At 39.0% G+C, this 18,612-nt stretch overlaps 1 protein-coding gene across 1 annotated transcript in view; it reads right to left on the bottom strand.

Annotated features, from left to right (window-relative positions):
* Positions 1–18,293, bottom strand: part of LOC122805843 (C-type lectin-like) — a 45,892-nt gene extending 27,599 nt beyond the window's left edge. Inside the window, exons 1-3 of the mRNA XM_044076097.1 lie at positions 18,267–18,293; positions 18,122–18,173; positions 5,008–5,144 (exon numbers count right to left, since the gene is read on the bottom strand). Coding sequence (XP_043932032.1) covers positions 5,008–5,144; positions 18,122–18,173 — 189 coding nt within the window. The 5' untranslated portion in view covers positions 18,267–18,293. The remainder of the gene's footprint in view (positions 1–5,007; positions 5,145–18,121; positions 18,174–18,266) is intronic.
* Positions 18,294–18,612: the final 319 nt, after the last annotated feature.

The raw sequence follows: 18,612 nt of genomic DNA, 5'->3' as shown, positions 1-18,612 counted from the left end.
ACACACACACACACACACACACACACGATATAAAAAGTGTACACACCCCTGTTAAAGTTTTTGTGATGTAAAAAATGAGGCCACAATAAATCATTTCAAAACTTTTCCCACCTTTAATGTGACCTATAACCTGTACAATTCAATTGAAAAACAAACAAATCTGTTAGGGGAAAAAATATAAAAAAATAAAAAACATACAATAAGCTGGTTGCATAAGTGTGCACACCCTTAAACTAATACTTTGTTGAAACACCTTTTGATTTAATTACATCATTCAGTCTTCTTGGGTACACACCTGCCGTCAATTAAAGAGACTCTGTTTAACCCCAAATAAAGTTCAGCTGTCCTAGTAGGATTTTCCTGACATTTACTCAGTTGCCTGCTACAGCAAAAGCCATGGTTCGCAGAGAGCTTACAAAGCATCAAAGGGATCTCATTGTTGAAAGGTATCAGTCAGGAGAAGGATACAAAAAATTTCCACAGCATTGGATATACCATGGAACACAGTGAAGACAGTCATCAAAAAGTGGAGAAAATATGGGACAACAGTGATGTTGCAAAGAACTGGACATCCCTCCAAAATTGATGAAAAGACAAGAAAAAAACTGGTCAGGGAGGCTGCCAAGAGACCTGCAGCAACACTGAAGGAACTGCAGGAATTTCTGGCAAGTACTGGTTGTGTACTACATGTGACAACAACCTCCCGTATTTTCCATATGTCTGGAATATGGGGTAGTGTTGCTAGATAGAAGCCTTTTCTTACACAGAAAAACATCCTGGCCTGGCTGAAATTTGCAAAACAAAATTGCCACTGACTCTAAAGACAACCACAAAGCATTCTATAGCTATGTCAAAAATCTCAATGGCAACACTCAGATCTGCTCTGAGTTACAGCACAATGGCACTAAATATACAGAGCCAACTGATATTCCCAACATCCTGGCAGATAGGTTCAGTGCTAACTTTACCCCCCTCTCACCCACTAGAGGGGTCATCTCTATACCGGAAGAATGCAAAGTTCCTGTAATCATGGCTGCACAGGTAAAAAAGCACACTCTCCAAAGCCAAGAACACGGCATCCATGGGACCTGACAATATCCCAGGCTGTGTTCTACATGAACTACAGAACGAACTGGCACCCCACCTAAGTATCATGTTCAATCATAGCCTCACCTCAGGCTTTGTGCCCACTGAATGGCACACCATGATGGTTATCCCACTCCACAAAGGGGGAACCACGACGGACCCCGGGAACTACCGCCACATTAGCCTGACAAGCCTGGTCTGCAAGGCCATGGAATGTATCATCATGGAACTCATAAACAAAGACATTGGTAATCTCCAAACTCTGGACCCCAAGCAGTTCGGGTTTGTAAAAGGCAGATCATGTCTCCTAAACCTGAGAGACTTTTTTGAAGCAATCACCAAAGCCACAGATGAAGGTAAGGTGGTTCACACAGCCTATCTAGATCTCGCCAAGGCTTTCAACACCATCCCCCACTCTAGAATTATAGATAAACTCACTAAACTAGGTATAAATCCCTATGTCACAAGATGAGTTGCAACTGGCTCATGGACAGGACCCACACTGTGAAAGTAGCAGACTCCAAATCCGACTGCAGACCAGTGACAAGTGGAGTATCACAGGGTTCAGTCCTGGGTCCTCTCCTGTTTGGTATCTACTTCTCTGAAGTACAGGCTAACACAGAAGGTCTTTGGCTAATGAAGTTTGCAGATGACTGCAAACTAGGAGCCATAATCGAAACTCCTAACGATGTGGAGATCCTACAAAAAAGCCTCACTGAGACAGATGCCTGGTGTCAAAGCCATGGCCTGAAGCTCAATGCCAAAAAGTGCACTGTCATCCCCTTTGGTAAAAACTCTGTACCCATGAACTACCACATAGGTGGTAGTCTACTTAACACTGAGTGTGATAAGAGACCTTGGGGCACAGATGTACAATAGTCTCTCCTTTGATAATCACATCGCCACAGTGGTCAGGAAATCCTTCTGCGTGGCACACCTCATCACAAAAGGTTTCTCATGCAGAAAAAAAGAGGTCATTGTTCCCCTTTATGCATCACTCATTAGACCCATTATAGAGTACAACGCCTCTTTTGGTATGTACCTCACAAGGTCACAGAAATACCTCACAAAGAGGATTACTGGCCTCAAACAGATGCCCTGTGCAGACCATCTCAAAAAACTCCAGCTTTACACCGTCGCATATCGCCTACTCAGAGCCGATCTCTGCCTACCATACAAAGCTATGTCAAACCCAGAGCTGTTGGACATGCTCCACTTAAAGAAATCCCAATCCCTCCGAGCTACACGCTGTAGGGACCTAAACCTTGTCACCACAATAAACAGAACATGCTGGAGGGATAGACTCCTGTCCCAGAGACTTCCCATACTCTGGAACAACTACCTATCTATGTCAAACAGAACTCCTCATTAGCACTCTTCAAGAAAAATCTTGATGATTGGATGGGAAATAGGAAATCCATCCCAAGGATCACTTCTGTGGCTCTGCTCGACAGGGGCACAGGAAAATAATTTTCTTGGGTGGCGAAAGCCAGGGCACCTTTTTGGCTAGGCTTATATAGGCCCTAGGGCCAATAGCCTAGTACCTACCTATGAACCTATCAAGTCTCCCAAAAGCATGTGGGAAAATGTGTTATGGTCTGTTGAGACCAAGGTTGACCACAATTCCAAAAGGTACGTCTGGTGCAAAAACAACACTTCGTATCACCAAAAGAACACCATCTCCATGGTGAAGCATGGTGGTGGCAGTATCATGCTTTGGGGTTGCTTTTCTTCAGCTGGAACTGGGGCTTTAGTCAAGGTGGAGGGAATTATGAACAGATCCAAATACCAGTCACTTTTGTCCCAAAACCTTCAGGCATCTTAAGCTAACGATGAAGAGGAATTTCACCTTTCAACACAACAATGACCCCAAGCATACATCCAGATCAACAAAAGAATGGCTTCACCAGAAGAAAATTAAAGTTTTGGAATGGCCCAGCCAGAGCCCAGACCTAAATCCAATAGAAAATATGTGGGGTGACCTGAAGAGGGCTATGCACAAGAGATGCCCTCACAATCTGACAGATTTGGAGCACTTTTGCAAGGAAGAGTGGGCAAACATTGCCAAGTCAAGATGTGCCATGCTGATAGACTCCTACCCAAGAAGTCTGAATGCTGTAATTAAATCAAAAGGTTCTTCAACAAAGTATTAGTTTAAGGGTGTGCACACTTATGCAACCAGCTTATTGTACTTTTTTATTTTTTATATTTTTCCCCTAATAGATTTGTTTGTTTTTCAATTGAGTTGTACAGGTTATAGGTCACATTAAAGGTGGGAAAAGTTTTGAAATGATTTATATGTCACAATAACCTGGCATTTTAACAGGGGTGTGTACACTTTTTATATCCACTGTATGTATGTATGTGTATATATATATATATATATATATATATATATATATATATATATATATATATAGGTTTACTATTTTATATATATATATATATATATATATATATATATATATATATATATATATATATATATATATCTATAGGTTTACTATTGTTTATTCTAACGGAAAAACATTTTCCGTTCAAATAAACGAATAGTAATACCAAAAGTAAAAAAAACTAACATTGACAATGTCGAACCAAATGCTTGACGCATTTGACTCGACATTGTTGTCGAATCCACCACATGATAGCCGTATAGGAGCTGATGTAAATCAGACTCCTATACGACAAATCATGTTTTTTCAGGGGGGCAAGCCCCCCTGCCCCCCCACTTACATATTCTAACTCCGAGATCGCACTACAATGGGGATGTGGATGAATGTCCACTCCCCACTGTACTGCGATCTCCGTGCAGATAGTCGACTTACACTCATGCGAATGCAGTAGTGCATTCGCATAAGTGGAGTCGACTAGCTGGTTCACAGATGTTCATGCGTTCGACACTCTGATTTTCGGCAGATTGCAGCCGACAGAATGTCGTTCGCACAAACGTATGTAAAGAATATATATATATATATATATATATATATATATATATATATATATTCACTTTATAATCTCAAAATAATGAAATCTTGAATTTCAGTATCCCGAGACTATAAAGCCGAACATTCACAATACCGAAACTCCAAAAGTGCGAAATTCAAAATCGCGACTTTAAAATGCACCCTCCACCACACAAACATACATACACCTTCCTCCCCACACTACAACAAACCAACAAAACACACACAAATACACACACCTACCCTACATATAAGCAGGGGGGCCTGCGCCCCCCACACCCCCACTACTTATATATACTAACTCCGAGATCACACTGAAAGGACAAAGACACTAAATACTCTATATTCCCCTTGCACAAACACACATCACATACGTACAAACACCACCACTCTCAACAATTACACACTCACACTCTTACCTACCTACCCTAAACTACACCTAAAACTTCCCAACACGCTCACATACACTCAAATCCCTACCCAAAACCCTTAAAAAACAGCACTTACCTGAATCTCCAGCTATATCCACACAACAGGCAAACCATATCCCACAGTACACTGCACCGTACCAACACAGTAAATCCCACGTACTGCGCCACCACAACAGCAGATTCAACACTTCAAATTTGATCAAGTGCAGTTTCGCTCAACTGCACTTTCGTCTCGAGATACTGAAGTTCGAGATTTCAGTATTTCGAGATAGTAAAGTTCTTCTATATATATATATATATATATATATATATATATATATATATATATATATATATATATATATACACACACACACACACACACACACACACACACACACACACACACACACACACACACACACACACACATCATACACCATACACATATATCTATGTAAAATGGTCTAAAACTCCCACAAGGGAACATTACAGTTTTAAGCATTGTAAATCAGTATTTTTGTTTATCTAGTAAGATGAGGACATACCTCTGCATTGGGCCAGGTCATTTTGGTCATCACTGGTTTATAGCAGGCATCTTTGTACTGGAACCAGGTGTCAGGACAATCCCCTTGTACACACATACAGGTCTCCTTGGTACCAGCAGGAAACATCTGTGCATCACCTTGGGAGTAAAATTAAGACAATTATGTAAGAATATATATGCAACCTAGAGCGATTTCTCATAGTGTTTTCTGCTAGACCAGCCTATGGTCATAATTATAGAATGAGAGTGAGAAGTCTAGGAACTAAATGATCATTCTAGAAAATTTTGCCTTGAACTAAATGACCATTCTAGAAAATGCTCCCATAACTGGTATGTACCATTCTAGATCACAGGCATTAAAAAGCAGATCCGTCTCATGACCATTAAAGCTTTGCCAGTACCCACCCTCATTTGGCATCTCCTGCTTCCAACAGGGTAAAATAACCTAAAACTGGGCAGGGAGGGCATGTGACCTTCTGTCCAGTTATCAAGGTTTACATTAGTAGTTTCATTCTATTTAATATGACTAGTAGTTTATTTCAGACACGGGGTATTAATTGTGAGGTTAATGTATTACATCAGTCTGTCTTATTCATTTGCTGGTGAGGATTTAAATCCTTAGTACAGGTGTTTGTGGCACTCTTCATTTTGTGAAGGTGTAGGATATCAGGGAGGGTAGGGTCCTTCATGGCTCTAAATGCTAAACATAAATCATCATGAAGGACAGACATACAGTATAGTGACAGGGATTCAAGTATGTATTTTAACATTTTTATTACATTATCACTTAAGACATTAGACACAACTTGAAATTGTCTCAAATTTTTCCACAACATTGAGATGTCCTTTTCTGGATTTATCAGGTAAAAAATATCACCTGTAAATAAAGCCAACATCTCTTGATTACCATACCAAATGTTGTGTCTTTCGGCTTTTCCCGGTTAGGGGTCGCCACAGCAGAACTCCGGTCCGCTAATGACTGGCAGTTGATTTTTACATACTGAGTTGCCAGCCCTGATGCACAACCTTCAACGAAGGAACGCCCATTCACGCATGTCATACCAAATGTATTCCTTAATTTCTGTCTCTCTTATTTTCTTTATTTGGTTTATTTTTTAAGAGCCATTGGCAAAGGGGAAAGAGGACACACCTGCCTGGTTCTTCTGTTCAGATGCAGCTTATCAGGGAGGAACACACTTTATTTTTTGCCTCTGATCCCTCATATAGCCGTATTATTATTATTATTATTATTATTATTATTATTATTATTATTATTATTATTATTATTATTAAATCGGGGAATGCAAATGTTTCCTTTGCCCTATTCATAAAATTTCCAGCTTACTCTATCAAATGATTTCTCTGCATCAAGACCCACCAACAATAGCAGTATTTTCTTACATTCTGCTTCCCTCTGGATCATTATTGTTTTACTGTTGTTAAATGTTTGCCTCCCTCCACAAAATCACATTTTTTTCATAAGAAATATCTTTATTGAATTATTACTTATGACATAGGCAATCATACATTTATATAAATGAAAACAAACCATATTGACATTTTCAGTTCCAAACATTACACATCACTTATAATCTTCTATTTAGTCACTGTCCTTTGACCATTACATGGCTCGTTCAGTTCCTGCCTTCCTGTAAACCTCATTCCTCCTCTAAAACATTATTCTGCATGTACTGTACCCACAGTTCCCATTTTCTTCTACGTAATTTGTCCTACCCTTTTCTAAACATCCCAATTCCAGTTCCTTTATCTCTTGTTACGATATTCACTACTTCTAGTATGGTTGGTTTAGACGTTTTTTTGGCAGCCACCAGAATTAAACTCAACAAGGCCGCACTATGTTCAAGGCAATTTCAAAAATCATTTCCTTAGTTACACTAATTTGCTTACCTAGTATTTCTGACAGAGTAGTCTGCAGAAAATTTTTAAAGTCTGCCATTACACTCCCAATAAATATATTCCTAATCACCTCTTTCTTCCTCATCACACCTCCAACACTTGCAATCTACCCAAGGAAAAATTCTTTGGAGTCTGCTTGGAGTATCAAAATACCTATGCAAGCATTTCCAAGCAAAAATGCTAAATCTTTGAAACTTTGTTGCACATTTGAGAGCTATACACATATCCTTCCATTACTTCTTTGTGAATTGCTTATCCAGTCTCTCTTCCCAATTCTCTCTAACCTCATCTGATTGATTCTTATGGTTATCATGTAATATTTTATATGCCATACTAATTATCCCTTTTTTAACAGCAGCTTCTGTTCTAGATTCTACTAAAAACTCTACCAGTGCCAGTCTTTCACTTAGGATCCCTCTATTCCTTTCTCCCCATGTATACTCTGACATCAGTCCTTGATAGGGAAGGCAATCTCTATCCTGTAGTCTAAATGAATTCCTGGACTCATCCCATTCTATTGCCCCCCAATTATTTGTTCCCAATATCTTGGTTCCCCTGCCAGTCCTTCCCAGCAAACTTCAGCCCCCTTTAGCCAATCCTCCTAATTGTGGTCATCCCTATCGGCAGAATTTCATTTCTCCACTCCCACACTGGCTCAGTTCTCGGAATACTTTCTGCTACTTTATGAATAAAATATTTTGTATAGTTATTGTTCTTCTCCCTGTGGATCTGCATCCAAAATCCCAGTCTCTCCTTATTTCCTGAGCTTCCTCCCTGTTTCATCATCCCCCTTCCTGTTTCTGATTATAACCTTCTGCCTGTGTTATGTATAGGAGCCTTAACTGTGTAGCTCTGAAATACCCATTCAAATCAGGTAATGCCAAACCACCTTGTTCTACTGGAAGTATCTGCTTATCCCACTTGACTTCTCCTCCCAGATAAACTCCTTTCATTTTAACTCTATTAATTGCTATTCACAACTTCTCCTCTGTTTGATAAAAGATATGCCTGATGCGTGTATAAAACTAAAGCTGATATCAATCCTTGATAGGGAAAGAAATCTCTAGCCTGCAGTCTAAATGTATTCTTGGCCTCTTCCCATTCTGTTACTGTTCCCTCTCTAATTATTTGCTTCTAATACCTTTGTTCCTTTGCCAATTTTCTCCAGTAAATTTAGGCCCCACTTGCCTATTCTATGTATCCCACATTGATCCATACCTATCAATTTTGGCAATACCTTTGCTATTCTTTTAGCTAGTGCAGACAAAACACTTTGTAATCATGGTTTAAACTTGAAATGGGCTTGTATGAAGCTGGGTCGGAGGGGGTCTTTGCTATCTATAGGTGTTACAGCCACCACAACTTTCTTCCAAGCTGTTGGTGCTTCTCCTCCTTTTAAAATACTATTAAACAAAACCTACCAGGTCTTTATCATTTTGTCCTTCCTAACTTCCACACTAATACCATCTGTTCCTGAAGAATTTCCTACAGATTGATTTATACATCACTGTTTTTATCTCATTTCCTCTTATCTTAACTGTTAATTGTTGATCCTCATCTACCTCTAACCTTGGCAAACTTAAGACTTCCACAAATATTTCCATTTGTGCATGTTCTTGATTTCATATATCTCTCTGCTTTATACAAATTTTCATAAAATTTCTGAAATATCTGTAATACCTCTACAGGAAACCTTGTCAATTTTATTGTTATAGGCTCCCTAAGTCTGGCAACAACCCTTTCTACTTTCGGGATTCAGGTTTATATTGGTAGCAAATGATCTTCAGATCTGTGATCTTTTTAGTTAGGAACCTCTGGGGACTTTTGTGTTTTGTGATGTGTTTAGACAGATACATGCCAAAGGAGGTATTATACTCTTAACTAGTCTGATAAGGGATGAGTAGACAGGGATGATGATTTCTTTTTATGTACATGAGCTGCCTTTAGATATTAGTTTGCTCAAATACAAAGATTTTCTAACGACTATTGTGACATGATGTTAGACATACCTCTCAACCTGTTAGTGCAAGAAATCTGGACAAAGCCCAGCAAAATGGGGGTCAAAGGCCCAAAAATACGGACATAGTTGAAATATTGCTCTTATAAACTTAGAAAGCTGCTAGAGTAACAGGGTTTGTTTTAACATACATTTTCTGAAGGATTTTATGTCTGAAGCTCAAATGTATGTTATTATTTAGTGACTTCAGTCCTCAGATAATGCTAGTGATTTGCTAGAAAACCACAAATTTTATATGGAACAGACCAAAAATATGAGCCAAAATGTGGACATTCTGCAAAAATTTGGACAGTTAAGAGGTATGAAAGAGGGCAGGGAATTGTCAATGAAGGTACCAAGAATTCTTTATAATGAGCATTTGTCAATAGCAAAACAAACTGTAAGACATTCCTGAACACATAAAGTGAACCGGTTTTGCATCCTGAACATGGGTGAGTACTGTATTAACAAAAAAAAAACACAACTAGCCAGAACTCCGATACATAGCTCACATGTCTTTCAACAAGACCTAATGAAGCTGCTCTAGTAAGTAGAAGTTAAAACTTTTTGCCCTTTCATAAACAGGTACTACCACTGAATAAAGCTTTGCACCCAGCTGTGAGTTAGTTTTGTCTCAACATTAAACTTTTATAATAAAATTAAGCCCAAGGTACTTCACCTGGTAGACTTTTACTTAACTATTGGAAATGCCAGACTGACTGATGCTTGTACAAATGGCTGGGGGTGAGGGATCCAAACAGCTCATCCACACCTTCTCTGGGAAAAGGAAGTTCTTTGTTACTATACTCTGACATCAGAAATCACATACCTGTTCTTATCAAATATAAAATTCTTTCACACCTTCCAGTATGAGGCTACTGTACGAGTCCTTGAGCTTGGACTTGCTGTAACTATGTATTTACCTGGTTCACCATTTTTATGCCAGGAAGTAGCTGTGGTCCAGGGGGCAGTACTTCCCATTAAATCATGGTATAAATTAGAGGGGCAACTAGGAATAATACGTGATGACTGATAACTTGAGAGGTTTAAGGACTAGTCCATCTGTATCTATAGAAATAAATACACAATATGAAATTAAAAAAAAAGTTCCCCAGCCGTTATGTTCATGATGATTTAGAAGGTACTTATTCAGTGCCTCTTCTCATACATTTATATTATTAATAGAGTCAGACAAACAGAATAGACTGTAGTAATCCCTTCCTCCAGAGAAGTGGTACCATAAATGGACAAATAAGAGCTGGCCTGACGGCGTGAAGAGCAGAGTGAAAGTTCTTCCATCCACAATCGGTGACTCAGTGGGTGGTAAGCAAGGAATGCGGGAATTTCAGGGTTAAAAGGCAGCTCTCCTCCACAAAGATGAGGTCCACATGGGTTTTTGTATTACCTGACAACTCTCCCTTATGGAGTATGGGAGGCTTGCAGCAATACGGGCAACAGAAGCAGGGATTACAGACTAACGAGCAATAGGAGTGTGCACATGGTAGCTTGTGCACAATGCCACATGGATAGCATGTGTGTGTGTGTGTGTGTGTGTGTGTGTGTGTGTGTGTGTGTGTGTGTGTGTGTGTGTTGGGGTGGGGGGTGCTAGTAGGTACTGCAAACAAAAATTCTAATCTTACACCCTAATGTCTTCTGGACAGAACTGCTCTGCAGTTGTCTTTAGAAATGAACAAACAAGGAAAGTGTGCAATATTTAGGACATTCCCAGTTCAAGGGCAGCGTTTGGGAGATAAAAATGAACAGAAAAGGAAAACCTGCAAACTGCAAGAATGAAAATTAAGTCAACATTTCAAAATGAAAACTCCAGTTCTTGTACCCATATTTGTTTAACTTATCAGCATAAGGACATAGTATAGTATTAAAAGAGGGCTATGAAGCAGAGCTGTTTCTTTTGCTATGGAACTGTCCCAAAAACATTCAGACATCACCATTACCACAGTAAAACTGCAGAGAACCTGATTAAAAAATATTTATAAAAGCTAACAGTTAAAGCACATGCTCATTTGGGAAGTGCTCTGAACTAAACTTCAGCATCAGGAAGTAAAAGTAGGACGTCTAAGAATATGCAAATTATTGTACTGGAAATCAAGACTGGGATAGATGTGTCTTTACTGGGTCAAGGAACTAGCATGTCAGTGCCCTCACTGGGGTTGCCTGCAATCCCTATTAAACATTTTGTATGTGAATTCAAAAATATATGAACCTCCATTTGTTAAACAGCATTTAGACACATTTAGTGGTTTTATGTTAAACTGTGCTGACCTCCCAGCCTGGGTGCTGTCACTGCTGTAACTCCATCAGCTGCAGAACCCTGGGCATCAGGTCCCAAAGTTTTTTAAATGCACATACCTGTGTGACTTGTTTCCCTGAAAATATTCACACCATCAATTCTGTCTCAAAATTATACAGCAGATTGTATGCGTATAACTATAAATATGTGCGCGCGCGCGCACACACACACACACACACACACACACACACACACACACACACACACACACACTTTATAAATTATGCAGAAAGTTTATGTCAGAACATTTAACATCTAGTTTTACTTCCATACATATACAACTGTAACCTCTTAAAGCAGCCAGTCAAAATTTCCTTTTCCCAAAAGAGTACCATTGCTTGTAATCAAGCAGTGCTCTGACCATCAGAAACATCTATAGTTGTAGCTATCTCCCACAACCATACCCTGCCTCCTGGATTCCAACTCTTCGAGGACTACACTGATGTTTTCCTGGGCAATGCACCAGCTACATTTTCCTCATGAGATTAAATAAATATTCAAACAGTTTTGAAAGTTTATCTGATACTTAACACAGTATTCTCAAAAAACTTGGAAATTATATCTGAAGAGAATGTGTTTTTTTTTTAAAGACACTGCATACCTCTCTCAACTGTACAGATTTTCACAGAATTTCCAGATTTTTGCTTCATATTTTTTTATCTGTTTTAAAATTTGTGATTTTCTGGAAAATCACGGAAATGATCTTTGGATTGATGTCACTAAATAATTATATTTATTTGTGTTTCAGAGTTCATATCCTTCAGAAAAATGCATGCTAACACAAATTCTGTTATTCTAGCAACTTTCTAAGTTTATAAGAGCAATATTTAAAATCTGTCCCTATTTTTGGGCCTTTGCCCCCCCCCCGCATTCTGTCAGGCTTTGTCCAGACTTTTGTGTTAAGAGGTTGAGAGGTATGCAGCACACTATGAAAGCAACAGGTCCAGATGGGGTTTCATCCTCTTGTTTAAAAATCTGTCCTGATCAACTGGCTCCTGTTTTTACTTGGATTTTTAATAACTCATTAAAGCTGTCTGAAGTTCCCTTATGTTTCAAACGAACCATGATCATTCCAGTCCCTAAAAAATCCAGTACAACAGGACTGAATGACTACAGGCCTGTTGCTTTGACACTGGTGGTCACAAAGACTTTTGATAGGCTGGTGTTAGCTCACTTGAAGGATATTACAGCTCCCTTGTTGGACCTCCTTCAGTTTGCTTATCAAGAGAACCAGTCAGTGATTGATGCAGTTAATATGGGCCTGCACTATATCTTGAAACATCTTGACAACCCATGGACATATGCAAGGATTCTGTTTGTGGACTTCAGCTCTGCATTTAATACAATAATTCAAGAAATTCTTCACTTGAAACTCTCCCAGCTTTCAGTTCCTGCCTCCACCTTTCAATGGATCACTAATTTTCTGACCAATAGGAAACAGCAGGTGAAACTGGAGAAATATGCATCTAGCTATTGCACGATCAGTGTTGGTGCCCCCCAGGGATGTGCGCTCTACCCACTACTATTCTCCCTCCACACTAACGACTGCACCTCTAAGGACCCCTCTGCCAAACAGATTAAATATGTGGACAATGCAACCATTATTGGGCTCATTAGGAATGGTGATGAGTTTGCATACAGATGGAAAGTTGAACAGCTGGCCCTTTAGTGTAGCCAGAATAATCTGGAGCTGAACACTCTTAAAACTGTAGAGTTGACAGTGGACTTTAGGAGTGGTACTACAATATTATACCCCCTCTTTATATTTAATACTGCTGTGTCACTTGTGGAATCCTTCAAGTTTTTGGGATCTATAATCTCCCAGGACTTGAAGTGAGAGACCAATGAAGGTCCATTATAAAAAAGGCACAACAGCAAATGTACTTTCTGAGACAGCTGAGGAAGTTCAACCTCCCATAGGAGCTGTTGATTCAGGTCTACACAGCAGCCATTGATTCTGCTCTCAGCTCATCCATATGGGTGTGGTTTGGATCTGTGTCTAAACATAACAAAAATAGGTTACATTGAGTAGTCAAGGTCTGCTGAAAATACCATTGGTGCTAATTTGCCCTCCTTACAGGACCTGTACTACTCCATAGTCATGAAATGGACACGGAAAATCACCGACCCTTCACATCCAGGCCACCATCTTTTTGAGCTATTACCATTGGCCAGGAAATACGCACCAAAACAAGCAGATATAAGAACAGTTTTTTCCACAGGCCATCAAGTTCATAAATGGATAATTCAGCTTATTAGGCTGGGCTTTCTCTCTCCCAAACCTCAGAGGGTTCTGCAATGTTGTTTGACTTATTGTTAATACTTGTTTCTTTTAGTGTTTATTTCAGTATTTCTTGCACTGAGTTGCACTCTGCACGTATATGTATATTTATATTTTTGTCTTTTTTTTTTAATAGTTGTATGTATGTCATTTATGTAATTCATACTTGAAGAGTCATCAAAACCAGAGTCAAATTCCTTCTATGTGTGCATACATGGCCAATAAATATGATTCTGTCTGACGATCCCACAGATAACAAGACTGTGAAAAGTTGGTGGAATATATTTAAACTGAACTTTAACTTTTATTTTTTTAACTACCAGTCTGCAAGTCTTCTCCTTTAGGTATATGACAGGAGTCAATATTACTAACATACCTCTCAACCTCTTCGTGCAAGAAATCTGGATAAAGCCCAACAAAATGGGGGACAAAGGCCCAAAAATATGGGCATATTTTAAGTATTGCTCATATAAACTTAGAAAATAGCTAGAGTAACAGAGTTTGTTTTAGCATACATGTTCTGAAGGATTTGAAGTCTGAAACTCAAATGTATGTCATTATTTAGTGACTTCAATCCTCAGATCATCCCAGTGATTTGCCAGAAAAATTTTATGAGGACCAGAGCAAAAATATGTGCCAAAAATCTGGACATTTTGCAAAAATCTGGGCAGTTGAGAGGTATGAATTTACCAACACAGAATGTGACATTTCTGAGTAGATGGAGAATGCCTGCAACCTAGTGGCAAAAAGAGGTAAATGCAGTAGTACATTAGTTGAATTTATTCTTTACAAGTTTCAGAAGCAATAACCAGCACATATGCTAAATAATACATGCATTTAGACATTGATATCATCCCAACCAGCTATATTATGAAAGTTCTTCTATAAGCCAGGCAGTGACTTCAGTGATCAGGGTTTGATTAGTGGCCCTGGCAATGGAGGAGCCAAGCAGAGCAGGAAAGCAGTGAAGGGGCAAGTAATGCCTGCTGTCCATGTTGGGAGGTTTGGGAGTGCTCAGGGAGTACATGGGGAAGTGGAATTTCCCCTGAGAGAGAGTTGGGAAGCCACTTCCTATGAAATAAACAACAAAACATACAGAGCACTTCCCTCAGTTGACCTTAACTGGTAAACGAGACAGAGTCAGTCCCCTGTAACTGTGCTCTGTATACTTACTGCATACTTTGCACAGAGCAAGGACCATCTTTTGCATGCACTTCTCGACTGGAGAGCATCTAGTCATACACAAATGCTTAGTATGTGCCTGTCAGTGTGCTGCATAGTGTCCAACAGCAAACACTAACACAGTTAACCAAGGACAAATTCCTAAGACCCACAAGAAGTTTGGTGATTTGTTCTTTCATCTACTGCAGTTGAATTGTGGAATGCTCTTCTTCTAGCACTTAGAAAGTTGAAAAATTTAAACTGTTTAAACAAACAGTTAGGAACTACCTCAAGCTAAAGTGCAACCAGCTTCATTGGCATACAGGCTGAAACCCTGATAGAACCAGGGTGACTGAAGAGCTTCACCGGAATACAAGGGTAAAGCCTTAGCTACAACCCAAGTGACCCAAGAGCTCTGTTGGCATACAGAGTACACAGTAAAGCCTAAAGTACAACCAAAGTAACCCTGGAGCTCTATTGGCATACACTGATAACCCAGACAACAACCCAGGTGACCCTGGAGCTTCATCGGCATACACTGATAACCCAGATTACAACCCAGGTGACCCCAGAGTTCCATCAGCATACATTGAAAACCCAGCCTACAACCCAGGTGATTCTGGAGCTTTACTGGCATGCAGGGATAAATCCCTGACATGAACCTAGGTGACCCAAGTTTGATTAAAGGCTTAGATACTTGCTGGGGCTGGCATAGGGGTGAAGAACAACAATAAGGCATAGTCTGTTTACGCCTTTTCAGGGGGGGAGGGGGTATGTGTTCAAAGCACATACTTTGTGGCTGAATTCCTGGTAAGGATCAAGGATGACTCAAAAGTACTTGTCTGACCAGGCTGCTTGACCACTTCACTCATGAACGTATGGTTGTGCATCACACAAGTCCATTGCACAACAACCTACTGGCAATTCCAAGCATGTGCAGTGGGTGTTTGGGCTTAATGTTATCACCTACATCCCTGGCAGGTGTTAAAGCTGGTTGTAGGGTGGTGATGGCTTTCAAGCTGATCCACTTCTGATTCACTCCTCCTTCCCTGGACTTGGCAATAGCAGGATCCCACCACTGAAGGGTAGGGCAGGGCTGGGACTTGTCCCAGCTTGAGACACTGTAGAACTGCTGCTGTTCCATTTAGGTCCATGTCCTATCAGTGAGGGGCAGAACTGAGACTTGCTGTAGTTGGTGATGAGCACTGAAGTAGAAAAGAGTTTTTGACTGGAAGGAGAACTGAAATAAGCAATGGCAATGCCTTTAGGCAGACCACAGTGACACAAACTGAGGAATGCCAATGGCTGCCAGGCACCCACAGTGAAAAACTAAATTCTGATCAAAGTGTATCTGCAAGTATGGAATTGCATGACACCGCTATCTTTCTATCCCTTTCAGGCCCCCCTTTTCTTTTGCTTCACCATTGCTGATTCTCTCTGTCTTGTACTTTTTTACTGTTCTGCATTCAAACCCTTTCCCTTCCAGCTCTCTTTCATGTCTTGCTATCGCCACCCCATAGTCATGGTAGAGGTAGAGTCTCACTTCTGCTCTTCTAATACAATAAAGCAGTACAACTACAGTGTGTAAGTGCAGCTGTCTTTCTGTATTTTAGTACATTTTTAAATGTGAGTGTCATACCTCTTTAAGCAAAAAATCTGGTCAAAGTAAAAACTAATGGGGGATAAAGCCCCCAAAATAGGGACACATTTTAAATATTGCTCTTATAAACTTAGAAAGTTGCTAGAATAAAATGTCTTATGTTACCATGCATTTTTCTGAAGGATATGAAGTCTGAAACTCAAATGCTTGCCATTATTTAGTGATTTCAGTCCTCACTGATTTGACACAAAAAGCCAGAAAAACAGACATTTCATGAGGAGCAGACCAAAGAATTGGAGCAAAAATCTGGACATTCTGTGAAAATCTGGGCAGTTGAGAGGTATGGTGAGTGTACTAAAACTGACTGCTTGTAGTTACTGATTTATTTATTTAGATTTGTGATTCAGTTAAGTTGGCTGGTCTGAGCACTGTTTTCAATAATGACCCAAGTGAACATAAAGAAATATATGCATATGCATCATAAAACAGATCAAATACATATAAAGTCATGTGTTTCACACACTATTAAACTGAGATGAATTTACAACAAAACTGATCTGAAACAGAAGTTACAGTATAGTTAACACACACACACATATATATATATATATATATATATATATATATATATATATATATATATATATATATATAATGCTGTCTTTTGAGATACAGGGTAACTGAATATCATTAAATCCTCTAACTGAATATCTGTTTAGTCAACAGATATGTAAGCTCTCACAATTCTCAGGGTTGGGAAATATGTAATTTCCCTGTCATTGTGTAATTTTGGAGTTTGTATATATAACAATCAGTTTGTGTGTGTGTGTGTGTGGGGGGGGGGTGCAGCTCTCCACATGCATACCTATCGACTATAAACATTTTTACAGAATATCCAGATTTTTGCCTCAAAGTTTTCGTCTGTTCCTCATAAAATTTGTGATTTTCTGGCAAATAACTGAGGAGTGAAGTCAGTAAATAATGACATACATTTGAGTTTCAGATTTAATATTCTTCAGAAAAATGCATGCTAACACAACTCTTGTTGTTATATAGCAACTTTCTAAATTAATAGGAGTAATATTTCACAATCTGCCCCAACTTTGGGCCTTTGTCTCCTCCTCCCCTCTCCACAATTATGTTAGGATAAATCCAGATTTTTTTGTGCTAAGATGTATACACCATGTAGGGAGTGCAGGGGGACTTGCTTCCCTGAAAAAATTATGTTTTGCTTTATTTTATTTTTATTTATTTATTATTTATTTATTTATTTTTGCATATGCTGAGATAGTTACTTGGTGCATGTGTTGTGTCATGTTGACGTTTGCAAAGTTAATGTTTTCTGGCCAACATTGATATTTGGGTGTTTCGATGAATTTTCAGTATCTATACTATTTATTGCTGTTGACTTCTTGTGTATGTCACGCTGCTTATTGCTGATGTAAATAGCACTGAATGTGTATGTTGTAAGTGATCACTCACCTATAATGTATCTTTTACCATATTCTGCACTCAGTAAACAGTGTAATGTTAAACTTAAATGTATCTGTCTGGTCTCCAGTGAAAGTGGGCTCTGCTTAGTGCCCCTTTCCTAGTCATCAAGTAAATACTGCTTTCATTCTAAGTATAACTGCATGTCATCCTTCCTTGAGAAGAGTCTCGGGAAGGCTAAATATCTTATGCATGTTGTGTAATTGTAAAAGATCTTTGCTTATATGTAAAAATAGAGGAATAACAACAAAAAGAATATTATCGTTAAACACTTTTTTCAAAGTTTAGACAGCTCCATATGAAGCCCAAATCTGTCATTGTTTAGCCTGGTACAGAAACAAAATTCTTTGTATCTTACCCACAGTGACGAAGGCAGGCAGGGACACCAACAGTGCTAAAAGCAAAGCCATCTACAAAAAAAACATTAAAGCAATAATTAAAATAAAACAAAAATCATAGGATCCTTCTGTCTTACACAAGTCCAACATCTCCTGAATACTTACCTTGTATCTGCCCCAGGAACAACAGCCTGTCAGTTTGAGATGTGATGCCTACAGCTAAAATCATCCCTTTATATTCATATGAATCTGTCACCTACCACCCAATCAGTTTAAGTTAATTTGCATAATTCAACTTCAGGATTTCATAATTTTAGAAAATGAATAGGTATGTGGTAGTTTGGACAAAATGATTAGAGGTAAGGGTTGAAACTGTTATGAAACTGGACACATCAGAGGGAGGTAAAGTGAACTGCTGATACAGATTTCAGTCTTTTAAGCTGTTCATATTTTATTTTTGCTCCATGTTTATTTCTTTCCTGGTAAAATGATTTTGTACTGTTTTGCATTA

This window comes from Protopterus annectens, chromosome 7.part0 (assembly GCF_019279795.1).
Source record: "Protopterus annectens isolate FY-2018-M chromosome 7.part0, PAN1.0, whole genome shotgun sequence".
Classification (NCBI taxonomy): Eukaryota; Metazoa; Chordata; order Ceratodontiformes; family Protopteridae; genus Protopterus; species Protopterus annectens.
This window is presented reverse-complemented; position numbering and strand designations above follow the sequence as displayed.